Source organism: Ciona robusta, chromosome 5 (genome assembly GCF_009617815.1).
Source record: "Ciona robusta chromosome 5, ASM961781v2".
NCBI lineage: Eukaryota > Metazoa > Chordata > Ascidiacea > Phlebobranchia > Cionidae > Ciona > Ciona robusta.
Window position 1 is genome coordinate 2,249,355 of NC_143239.1, and position 12,879 is coordinate 2,262,233.

A 12,879-nucleotide genomic window follows, 5' to 3' on the forward strand; every position below is an offset into this window, starting at 1 on the left:
AGCTCTTCGTTTTATTGTATCCAAACATGGCCTACTCAATACACGGCCTAGGAATACACCGAAACTGCTCAGAAAATAGGAGGCCTATTGACGCGAATAATGCCCATTATAATACATTGTTACGTCACGGTTTTATGAATGGATTTTGCTGTCTGGCTGTAGTTTTTGCATCAAATAACAGTTTATTTACCATTCCCGGTTAAATTACCTTATTTTTCGGGTTATTTTGTCAACATCTTATATTTTTTATAAATGTTTAAGCATGACTGAACAGATACGAGTTATTTACAAGTAAGTTTTACCGACAAGTAAGTTTTACCGACAGTTTAGTTTGGCTCAGTCGCTGAGTGAAAATGGTATTTGGCTTAAAACAGAAGTTTTTTTAAGACAGCCTATGCATATCTAGCAAAACAATACCGCAGTAACAACAAGTAAGTTAATTGATATGTCCGTTGCGGACTTTTAAAACCGGCCCTTAAAAACAATATAGGATATTGGATAAACACAAGCATTAGCCTTTTGTCTCAAGGTGCTTATGCCTTGATCTGTCCTGCTGCTCATAACTCATTTTCTACCTGAGGTTTTTTTGTTGAAGCAGGACAGAGGCTCTTCCTCAAGGTCAAAAAATGGGTCATACACCACATCATAAATTAAGACTGTTTAATACAAACAAACTCACGATAGCCTCCCTTCGTACTTAAGTGTTGTGTCTAACTTCAGACCTTTGTCGCTGTTTAAATTTGACTAGTCTTCCTTCCTGAAGATCTTCTTGCCACTTCTTCATGATCATAACATGCACAGATGGTACCCTTATCCAAATATTTTTATCCAACTACGGAACACCTATTGACCATGCTTAAATAGCTTGCTTAATAATTCTGGTGGCTTAGAATTTAATCTAAATAAAATTATAAAGGTGTGCTGCATTATAAAACTTGTCAAATGCCTGTCTACTAAATTAAATATAATCAAAACGTAGGTTTTCTGTGTTGGTAAACTGAATCTGATTGCTCGTCTCTCTTTATGCTTAATAAACTGATATTTATATACCAATAAACCTTTTGCGCTGCTTTATATGTCTGGTATGATTTTAACTAAACAAGAAAATATCCCGGCGACACGTTCTGTGATAAACTGTAAGTTAAAACAACCTAGAACTGGTATTGAACCTACCAACAACTGCAAACTGCATTCAAAATGAAGGAAATCCATTCATAAAACCGTGACGTAACAATGTATTATAATGGGCATTATTCGCGTCAATAGGCCTCTTATTTTCGGAGCAGTTTCGGTGTATTCCTAGGCCGTGTATTGAGTAGGCCATGATCCAAATATCGGGCTGTATTGACATTTTTTAGCTCACAACCAATTTGTGGCCCTGTTTTTGCGGGCCGCTGTAGAATTTAAAGTAAATTGACAATGTAGGCTTGAATTTCTATTATCGCACTTTCTGTTGTGATTTTGCGACGTCAAATCTGTTCACTATAACAAAAAGAAGTCACAACAAACGAAATGCTAGGCGTTCGTAGCAAGAAAAGTTGTTTCGATTGCGTAGGACACTGCATTAGCCACGGGACAACGTAGTAATGATACTAATGTACCAAGCTCGTTTTTTTGTATTCTTCCTAACTTCATCTTTAGTTCTTGACTGTTGAAATAAATCAATAAATCTGCGTTATGCAAAGTCTACCTATGTGTTAAGAGCCTGTAGTGATTAAGAAACAGCGTTCCTAAAAGCGATCACAAAAGTAATGTCTTCAGCGTTTGGACTTTGGGGTCGAGCAGAGAACGAAATACACGCATCTCTGAACATGCGATTGCAGGTTGAAACGCGGCACACCAAAACATTACGCCACGACGTTCCTACGTCAGGTTTTCGATGCTTTTTATGTTTTGATGCAATGCAGATTAAGATTGGTCTTGTTACTTTATCACGTTGTTAATATACCAACACGCAATGTCAGCAAAAACCAAAACGTGTATTACAAAAAAATCTAGAATCGGAGTCGAAAATATATAAATTATTTGGGTAAAAACACAGGTCAACTTTGATCTTGTAAAACTTGTGACTGCTTAAAAGACTTTATCTGCTTATTATAATTATCTAACTGCTGTGTTGTATCTGCACTCGAAAACGCAGCAACGTCAGGGCCATATGTATCTAACATACGAAGCCATAAGTCACAGTTGTCTCTAAAAGTGTCGAAAACGATTTTATCTTGTGATTGTGATTCATACATGGAAGGCCCCACATCATCTATTCGTGCTCCACCTAAACATTCGTCTTCTGTATATAACACAGCATCCTGTAATATAACAGTCAACAGAGTGATTTATATGCAAAATTAAATTATAGTACAGTGAATGAATGTACCTTGTTATGTACGCATGGTGGGAAAAAGACAGGCAATGCAAAATGATTGGTCTGTTTTATATATCTGGTGCTAATGAGTTACTACATATGTAACTTGCTGTGTGTGTGTGATTGTTTTTAGGTATGGCTGACAATTTGGAATACATATTAGTAAGCATTGTGTTGAAGCAAACACTGTTAAACTTTAAGTGTATTGCTCTAAGAACATACTCCTATGTTATTGTACATAGACCTAGGTAGGGTACCTGTCCAACTGTCATAGCTCTTAATGGATGTTGTAAGATAATTAGTAATCTTTCATTTTCCAGTTGGTGAACTGTGCAGGGTACTGTAGAAAGAGAATTATTTGAATTTAAACTGTAAATGTTAATTATTTATCCTTGCATGGCATAGCCATTTCAGAAGTTATTTGTTTTCATGTTTTTAGGCAACTCATTAGTGACCACAGAGTTGGAGCAGTTAATATTACATACAAGCCCAATTTCTATATAAAACTTATTTGAATTAAAAATTAAACAGACCAAGTGAGTTTCTATGGCAGAAACGAAAGTAGCAGTTAAGGGGTTTTCCCTCTCTTAGCAAAGCTGGCTCTCCTGCTATCCAGTGTGCTGGTCCAGACACTAAACTCTTTCTGTACAGGGCAGGGTGGTTTAAGCCTGGTACCTTTAATATAAATGCAAACTAATTAATAATTTAAAAGTAAATTTTGTTAAAAGCAAAACTGTATATGAAAATACAAATACCATGATTTTTTTGAAACAAACAATTTAAAATAATTCAAAAATATTAATAAAAACGTGAGATGAATACAATTTTATGTAATTAAAGCATTATATTATTATCTTACCACTAATACATTTCCATCCTTTGAATTTCTATGCAAAACAGCGTATGAGATACGTAGACCACCTATTAAGGAACGCTGACCAACTGTATAAGAGAAGTAACCATCGTGGTTTCCAATCACATTACCAGTTTCGTAGCAAATAAACTGACCAGGTTTTGGCGAAATGTAATTCTGTTTAAAAAAATCTTAAAGTGAGAATAGAAATGTGTTTTAATAAAAAAAATTCATTATTTATATGATATACCTATATTAGTTAATATAAAGTAAACATAGCAAAAATCCAAAACATCTGTTTTATAACATTTAATAATTTTAGACTTTATCTCAAATGTAAATTAACTGTGTTTTGTCATGCATGTTGGATTTTTTTTGCGCCTAGAATTTGAAACATTCTTGATTTCTTGTTTAGTGAACCAAATTAAGAAGACGTTTTTTTTGTCTCAATAAACTGCTTAGAACTAACCTTAATAAAGTTTGAGAATTCCCTTCTTCCAATGAAACAAATACCAGCACTCTCCTTTCTTTTAAGCACAAATGAGATTTCTGAAGCTGCTGCAATTTCCTTTACTTTTGATTTGAAAATCCCACCAAGAGGAAAATAGGAACGAAGTAAGGCAGTTCTATCAACCTAGAAGGAATGTAATAAACAATATAAAATAAACAGTAGTATAGTGGGGTGGGGGAAGATGGGACACCTTTAGCACAAAATATATAAATATCCTGGTCGTGTTTTAAACAATTAACAATGGTCTATAGGAGTCGTGAGGATACCATTGTATAATTCCTTGAATGTTCTTTGTTTATTACCAAAATGTACGAGAAAATAGAATGAAAAGGTGTCCCATCTTCTCCCATCCTATTATACTATGAAAACAAACCTAATTACCTAAATTATAGACATCCAGCAAAACAATAATTCAGGTCTAAATATTAAAATTTTTAATTGCTTACTTTGTGTAAAAAGAAAGTTTGATCTTTGAAAGGGTCCACAGCTTTCAACAATCTTTGTTCTGTGAGTTATGCTTAAAAGTTAAAAGAAATAAAACAATTTGGTGTATTTATTTAATAGGAGCAAACAGAGAAAGACATATTTATAAATAAAGGTATAACCATATAACTGACATTTGTTTATTCTTAATAAAAAACACATTTGAATGAATGAATGTAACCTACTTTATCCTCAATGGCCATTAGTATAATACAGGTGTTCTGTTTCATACACCTTATGCCAGCCTACGAGATTACGAGTATGTTACTTTGTGGCAAATTGTGGGTGATATAACATGGGGTCCCCTACTTCAAAATCTGGTACCCCTTAAAGTACTATGACCAATGTAACTTTGCGGTTGATAAAATTTGAATTTGGACAACTGTAATTGACCACTGGTTTAAAGTTATCGCATTTTAGTGCTGAGCTAAACATACACTCACACTGGTAGCAGCATTAAGCATGGAACCTGATGTCCTACAATGTATGTAATCGCTTTAAATAGTAAGCAACAGAGCCTGGCATTATACTTCACAACCACAAAAACGTTATACAGAAAAGTCATATCGCACCTGCAGTATGGGGAACTTTTGCGGTTAAAACTCGATCATTAAGTGTTGTTCTGGCATAATGTCCAGTTGCTATGACAACATTGCCAAACATTGAGGAGCACTTGTTATGAAATGCTGAAAACTTGACAAGCTGGTTGCATAGAATGTCTGGGTTTGGGGTATTTCCCATTTCATACTGGTCCACCATTGGCATAAACACATTTGTCCAATATTCCTTCACTAGATTTACCTGATTATAAAGATTTAATGTGTTGGTTATATTTTAAGCATAACTCTATATGAAAAATAAAGATATGAGTCGATGTAACTATAATACGAATGCGATTTTTAATATATTGAGGTTTACACATATGTTCTGTGTTCAAAGTCCTTGTATATATTTTTGTTCACTAAAACAACCAAGAAGCAATATGAAACTTTGAATCAATGCATGCTCTGACCTCGTAGAATGGTATATCCAATGCTCTACACACACGAGTTGCATAAGTTGCATCTTCTTGTACACTACACTGCCCAACTTCATCTTCCAGGTCCCAGTTTCTCATAAAAACTCCAACCACATTTAATCCTCTTCTTTTTAACAGCAGAGCAGCAACAGCACTGTCAACTCCCCCAGATATTGCACATATTACTTTACTCATTTAAATAACTATATCGGTATGGACTGAGAACAAAAAACACAGTTCTGAAACTAAAAACAGGACCCATGCTGCTTTTGTATTTTACCGCTTCGGGTTTGATGCTATTCAAACCCGAAGGTTACTGCTTCACTACGTGCAGAAAACAAAATGTCGCCGGCGTAAAATGTAAAATATTCTTAATATTAGATTTTTAAAAAATCAATAACACAACTGTTTAAAATAAAAATTTATGGAACGAAGCATTTTTCATTTCCTAGAAAAAGTCACCCAAAACTACCCGAAAATGGTCCCTGCTCGGGTTTCTCTTGCCTCTACTTTATATTAGAATTACTTTGGTGGTGTATATATACTGCGGTTTTCTATTGATTAGTCAGTACTTTAGTACTGCGTCGATTTCGGTTGTTTCTATTAGTTATGGGTACAGTTAAAGAAGGTTTTCTGTGTCCAATTTGTGTTCAAGATTTGGGTTCGTTCCATGGATTACAAAAACATTTCGAAAGCGCACATACAGCGGAGGATCGAGCGGTTTTGGATCAAATTAAAGGTGAGGTTAATTGACATTTTTTTACCAATGCAATGTTGCACTTTAACCGTTAAATTATTAAGAATGCTAAAATTTACGACCCTGCTTGAAATATTATGTTGTTGATAAATGCTTTCGTTTCAGAGGTTTTCTAGATATAGTAGGATGATGGGACACCTATTCATTCTATTTTCTTGTCCCATTTAGTAGTACTAGTAAACAAAGAACATTCAAAGAATAATTAAACCGTATCCTTATGACTGTTGTTTATTGTTTAAAACACGATCAGGATAAGGTGTCATAACTCCCCCCACCCTACTATAACATTTTTTAGAAATATGATACTAAAATATAAGAATTTACCAACGAAAGCATACAAGTTTATAAAAAACAAATGCTTTCAATTTCCTATTTTAATAGGTCTTTTCAGCAAGGCAAAAGTTAGATTATTAAAAAAAGATGAAATAACCAACCATGAAGTTGCTTTGTCATCAAATCATTCAATGCAACAACATGCTGGTCCAGTGTGGGAGTCACAAGACATAGGTATCTTTACGTTGAGTCAACCACTTTTTGTTTATAAGGTTTATATGCAAATTAGTTTGTTTGTAGCAGTAAGTTTGTAGATTCAGTTTAACAATTTCTTGTAGTGTTTCATTTTATATGATATGATTGCATTTCACATCAAACATAAAATGTGTGTCAGAACAGCGTGTTTCTGTTTAAAATCTGTAGTGATATATATATATATATAATTGGTAACATTATATATATATATATATCAAGGATGAACTGGCTAACTCTTGATTATATTCCCTTCCGTAGGATCTTACTCATATAGATTAGAACAAATATATGGTCTTACCCATATAGAATAAATAAACACTTTAAAACGCTTACCTATCCAAAGTAAGTGGTCAAGGTAAAACCAAAGTAGCATATGGCACATTTTTTCAAAAGTGTCTTTTTTTTGGCAATGTTTGATGTGACTTAGATAGTTTTGTTTTACCTCAACGATGCGCATTTTCAAATTTCAGGCCAAACTCGAAACCACACAAGCAACTTTAAAAAGATCAGGGATGCTCGAATTGATAGATTTGTTATCGAATCAAACAAGGTTTTAATTCGGCTTGATAAGGTAGGTAACGTAGGTTTACATAGAAATTTGTACTAAATAAGCTATGGGTTTACAATGTAATTAATGTATTAAAGCCGCATTTTTAATTTATTTTTTCAATTTTTCAGCTTCTTTGCCAAGTTATGAAAACTAAAAGAAAAAACACAAAAGGTTAGTTTAAAAATTTAATATAATGATGGTGGATGGTACTGATAACTGGTAGTCTGTACTCTGTATATAATTTCTACTTTGTATTTGTCTTAAATTGACAATCTGATGCAGACCAGTGTATAAATAAATGTAACTTACTTTATCCCCATGTGGCCGAAAACGGCAGTCATTATAACACGGGTGTTAATACACCTCGTGCCAGCTTAAGAGTTACCATGTATGTTACTTTGTTATAATTGAACATGTTCCACATAAGTGTTAGATTAGCATTGATAGCACAACTAGTATGGCAAAGCAAAAACAATAATATATATTTAACATTATTTTTAAAAACAACTTACCTTTTAAAACACATGTTTAGAATTTGAACAAACGTTGGTGCCATGGGTGCGTGATGTTGACGTGCCATATTGCCCCACATGTGGTGATCGGTTTAACGTTGTGAGAAGACGCCATCATTGTAGGTTGTGTGGGTCTATCATGTGCACTAAATGTTCTTTGTTCGTTCAACTAGAGTTGGCAGGTAAGTGGAAATACTGGAAATATTCTTGGATCTTTTTTGGGATTTATTTTTTTCTCCATACAGTGTAATATTTGTATTTCTGTTTTGTACAAGCAAAAACAGATTATAAAAGATGTTGCATAATAGTATGTGCCTACTTAATGACGTTTAAGGCTCTTCGTTTAAAAAAATCAATTATTAGTAATTGGTACCTACTTATTTTTTTTCTCTTTTTTTCTGAGAGAGTATCCAGTAATAGTTTTGTAAGTGTTTGGTTGAGCCATTATATCAAGCAAATAAAGAAACAAACTAATTTCATTAAAAGCATGAATTGTTTATTATATTAGTCACATAAAACTAAAAACAGTGATAAATAACTTCATTTTGGGGTTACTAGACTGTATATTATATTAAGGGTAATGCGGCAACTATTTTAAATATAACTCTTTTTTGTAATTGGATAAAGTGTAGTCCAATGTGTTCTATAAACATTTCTTAATAAATGTTTTGTATATTATTTAGTAAAGAAGGCGGGAAATAATTTTTGTCCAAATTAATTTAAACTATATATGATCTATTTCAGATCAATTGGTGGAAAGCTTAAGGAAAGTACCTGGTATGCGTAAAAGAACACAATCAGATTTGAACCTGTCTCGTAGCGCATCGATGAGCTCATCTCAAGACGAGGAGATCAGTTTACGTTGTTGTCATGATTGCTATGTTGTGCTAATGAAGAGAAAAGACAGATTGGAACAAGACAAAAATATGCCCTTGTTGGTTCTTCTTTATGAGGTATGAGCAACTATATTTTATTAGAAGTAAAATTTTCTAACTATATTACATCTATTTTAATCGGGTGTTATTAAAATGAACCAACTCTGGACTAGATTCGAGGTCGCTTAGTGTGCCTTGGGGTAAAACCTCAACCCTATCGATATAGCTTTGAATGTGGTCACAAAAACTTCCAAGTTCTTAACTGTTAGTGGTAGACTTAACACCCATTTGTAAATATTTATTCCTAAGAACCCTAAGTAGATACATGCAACATAGAACTCAAAACCTGTGTTTGCTGATAAAGTATTAAAAAAGAATGTGTTTTTATGCTTTTGTTTAGACATATCCACATATTAATTAAAAATACGTCATTCGTCCAATATTTCATTTTTTTGCTCCATGCAGAAATTACAAAGTGCAACTAATGGGGCTAACAGCCTGGCACCAGAATATGAAAAAATTGCTGATTCTCTCAAGTAAGCAACTAAGTCTGATAGGCTATTATTTACTTAAGAACCAACGTTTTGAAGTTATATTTAGTTTACTTTCATGGCTTCATTATGGTACATAGGACATTACTCTTAAGAAGGCTGTCTCCAAAGGGTATCTAAATGTTAGTTCTCGAAAAATAAATTTGCTGACAAGCTCAATCAAACCTATAACATATCTGGCTGCAATAGCTTATATGCACCAATCTATATGACTATGGTGTTTAATCTTCCTTAATTTTGGTGTTTACAATTCAAAATACTTTTATCATCCACTCAGTCAAGGTGAGGAGACTTACGAACTGGACACAGCAAATGAATTGCGTTTCAAGCTTATTAAGTTGTATGAGAAAATTGATGTTGTGAGTAAGAAGATAGAGGTGCTGAACTCAGAAGATGAAGAATTTCCTCTTTCACCGACGACAGTTCGACTTCAAACTTCAATACGTAGAGCTTCACATGCTTATTTACAAGTAAAGCTTTGTTTTTTGTGCTGTCGCCCAACATCTAATAAGTAATTTAATATATATGTGGTTGCTTCTACAAAAATTTATAGTATTTGCTTATAGTAGTAAAATAATAATATGAGTTTCAATAGGAGAATATGGGAAAAAATATTTTGAAATACATTTTTGCAGAAGACATTTTATTTTAACATTTAAACATTTTATTCCAAAATTTCATTGAAACATTTTTTTACAAAAGATAATGTAAAAAAAAAAATTTGTTTAGGAGAACATGTTGACTCTTCGCTCTCTTCCCTCGTTCCCAAAACTTGAGATCCTCCAGAAGAATCGGAGGCAGGAGCAGGAGAAAAAGATGAGGAGACAGAGAGAAGAAGCTGAACGACAAAGAATAGAAGAAGAAAGAAGAGAGATGGAATTAGAAGCTCAGAAGATTAGGTCAGTAAAATTTTTAGTGGTTTCATTTAAGAAAAAAAGGTGTAAATTATCTGTACAAAACTTGTGCAGAAATAGTAGACTTGAATCTTGAAGGTTGTAGAAATCGGTACCAAAAAACTTTACTGTTTAATGTGGTTGCTTAGCATTTCTTTCATGAAGAATATTTTAGGTTGTAACCCAATAGGTTAATACTTTTAACCCAATATTAGTCGATATAAAACCAATCAAGTCCTTCAACCTAGATTTGATTAAAAATCTAGTTATAAGTTGAACAGTTATATAACCAATAAAATTTTAATAGAAATCACCAACCACAAGTTTCTACTATGCATAAAAGCACCTCCGATGCTGTATTAGATAAAGGGTGGCGCGCTAACACTGTCAATCAAAATTCAAATCAATTCGGAAATCCTTTTGAGACGAACCCATTATTGGAGCAGATCAATTATGTTCAGCAAATGTTAAAACAAGCAAAATCGGAAAATCGTTTCGAAGAAATAGAAAGTCTAAATCGGAACTTACGAGAGCTGGAGAATGAGTTGAAAAGGCAGGAAATTCGGGGTAAAAAGGTTCCTCAAAAGAAACTGCAAAATACGAATCCTTTTCTTATTGATACCCCTTCAACAAATGGAAATACAAATCCATTCTTAATGGATGAAACTGCTAAACCATCCAATAAATCTTATGGCAATCCTTTTGAAGAGACTGAAGCAGACCCTGTGCTACACCAAATATCTTATATTAAAAACTGCATTGAAAAAGCTGTGAAAGCGGGAAAGACTGATGAAGCTAGAATGTTAAGAGAAAACTTGGAGCAATTGCATTTGATGTATACAAATCAATAGTGTTAATAAGAAAATATTAATAATTGCTGTTAAGTTATTTAAATCTGATGTTGTACTGCTTTCAATCACAGGCATGAAGTTTTTATACAATATGTATTACATTGTTCATATATGACTGACCTGTGTTTGGTTTGATTTTCTTCCCTTTATACTTCAATGAAATTTTTCTCTTTTAAAACTAAAAGAGTCAATAGCAGTGTTCGCATGGTGCATTAATTTATTTTTCATGTGCAATTTTGATTCATCTGAACATAATACATAAGTTTTAATGTTTTTGCAGGAAAGTGGGGAACATCCAGAAAAAAAAAACAGTAAAATATTCAAAAAATAAACAATTTGCAACAGTGCAAATTTTAGACTACAGAAGTAAAGGTATAAATTGGTTCCATGTAACTTCCAACGAACAATAATTTTGGATTTGCCTTTGCTGTTATAGTTAGGGTATGTAGCTAGACTGTGGAAGATTCCAGCCATTGCTGTAATTCAGTTGGACAGCCAGGATATCTGTATACAGCTTCTTTCAGCTGTTGTTCTTCAAGTAAAAGTATGGTTGGTTGGTATTCCTTTAAAAGTTTTGAAGCCAGAGATAAAGTTGACTCTTTGGGTTTAATTAGTTCTAGCTCCATTAGATGTTCAAATGCTTTCAATACAACAGGTTTGTTATGCTTTTGAAGTATGTGTAACTTTTTCTGGGTAAACTTTAAGAATTCGTTATACACCATATGGAAGTTAAATGATTCGCCAGCATAAATATTGGTCAGATGGTTCATAGCAATAATAAGACAAAGTTCTAAAACTGAAACTCCATGCAGAATGTTGGCTTTTGGGTCTGAGAACACATTCCTAGCAGAATCTGCTATATCAGCTGCTGTTATGAACTGGTGATTCACATTCAGTTTGCAGATTGGTTGAACCAAGAGACACTGCAGTGATGGCATTTCTTTGGAAATAGAAAACTGACGTTTTAAAATATCTTGCACAGAAGCATTATTACTAAGTTCCACAACATTTGCATTCCAACGTTCTAAAAAACTTTTGTGTTTTGCTGTTTTACAGAATCCTGCATCTAGCAGCAGCATATTTGAGAAGGCTTGTAGATAATTTTCAGCTCTCCATTGGTTACAAATGTAAAGTTGCCGATGAGAAAACCTAGACTTCACTCTTTTTTCCATCAGTTCAATTACATCTAACCTGCAGGTAAGTCCAACGACCACCAAGGGTGTCAGTCCTGCCATTGCAAGATCAAAGAGGTTATACAACAACGTCTGGTTCTTATGCTGAGTAAATAAGTCAAACTCTTCTAAGATGAATAAAATTGGCTGAGAACTGTGAGATGACCCTCCTCTTAAAGCTTCCAATAAAAACTGAAGAGTTTCAGAAAAAGATCCGAACACTTTGTCTCCTAGTGTGTTTTCAAGGTGAAGTTGTCTTGTTATTTCTGCCAACGCAATCCTGTAAAATTGAAAAAGTTAGTGCAAGTTTGTTTCTTATTTTAATACCTTAGTGGTTGCAGATTATAAACAAGTAATATATGTACCAGTGTGACCATAACATGTGTTTCTTCTGGTAAGACATTTACCAGTAATTGTTCAAACCTGGTAGTTAATAATGGGTTGCCCAAATTGTTGGTAATATAGAAAAAAACAATTCCACACTAAATTTTACATTTTGATATTGGTAACCCCGGGAGATATACCACAAGGTGTATGAAATAAGACAGCCATGTTATAAATATTGGAAGTTTTCCCATCAAGAACTGCAGGAAGTTCAAAAAGTAAAGTCAATTATAAAAAATACAAATGAGACATATGAAAAATATCATGTGAGACATTTCAAAATATCATGTTTACCTATCATCAGTTTGCATGTATCCATTCAAACGCACAATGATTAGAGTTTTTGATAATTTCTTTTGTAAAAGGTCAACTGTTGTTCTAAGTAATGTTGTTTTTCCACTGCCTTTTGAGCCAATCACCAACAAAGAATTACTTTCACCATATTCAACACTTCTTGTTATCAGATCTTTCAGATCTTGTTGAAATTTTTCAATGTCCGGTCGACATTTGGTTTCGTTACCAAACAGTCTATTACGTAAAACAGACTGAGCATCTAACAAGACCTGATTCATGTCTGTA

At 33.4% G+C, this 12,879-nt stretch overlaps 3 protein-coding genes across 4 annotated transcripts; 1 reads left to right on the plus strand and 2 right to left on the minus strand.

Moving 5' to 3' along the window:
- Nucleotides 1-1,960: 1,960 nt before the first annotated feature.
- On the minus strand, nt 1,961-5,516 carry LOC149735492 (mitochondrial tRNA-specific 2-thiouridylase 1-like). The gene is made up of 8 exons (XM_089877697.1): nt 5,222-5,516; nt 4,782-5,010; nt 4,173-4,231; nt 3,685-3,849; nt 3,222-3,392; nt 2,896-3,037; nt 2,620-2,702; nt 1,961-2,306 (listed from the first exon to the last, which is right to left on the minus strand). Exons 1-8 carry the CDS (start codon nt 5,420-5,422, stop codon nt 2,043-2,045), a joined length of 1,314 nt encoding a protein of 437 aa, XP_089733823.1. The 5' UTR covers nt 5,423-5,516; the 3' UTR covers nt 1,961-2,042.
- A 241-nt stretch (nt 5,517-5,757) lies between these two features.
- On the plus strand, nt 5,758-11,017 carry LOC149735493 (rabenosyn-5-like). 2 transcript variants are annotated; one of them, XM_089877683.1, is made up of 10 exons: nt 5,759-5,966; nt 6,366-6,491; nt 6,983-7,083; nt 7,191-7,233; nt 7,595-7,756; nt 8,319-8,527; nt 8,915-8,985; nt 9,278-9,470; nt 9,730-9,899; nt 10,201-11,017. In XM_089877683.1, exons 1-10 carry the CDS (start codon nt 5,837-5,839, stop codon nt 10,742-10,744), a joined length of 1,749 nt encoding a protein of 582 aa, XP_089733809.1. In that variant the 5' UTR covers nt 5,759-5,836; the 3' UTR covers nt 10,745-11,017. The 2 variants fall into 2 exon arrangements, with proteins under 2 accessions (XP_089733810.1, XP_089733809.1); XM_089877684.1 differs by lacking the exon at nt 6,366-6,491 and having other exon boundaries at nt 5,758-5,966.
- On the minus strand, nt 10,939-12,872 carry LOC149735494 (origin recognition complex subunit 4-like). The gene is made up of 2 exons (XM_089877699.1): nt 12,595-12,872; nt 10,939-12,196 (listed from the first exon to the last, which is right to left on the minus strand). Exons 1-2 carry the CDS (start codon nt 12,870-12,872, stop codon nt 11,194-11,196), a joined length of 1,281 nt encoding a protein of 426 aa, XP_089733825.1. The 3' UTR covers nt 10,939-11,193.
- Nucleotides 12,873-12,879: the final 7 nt, after the last annotated feature.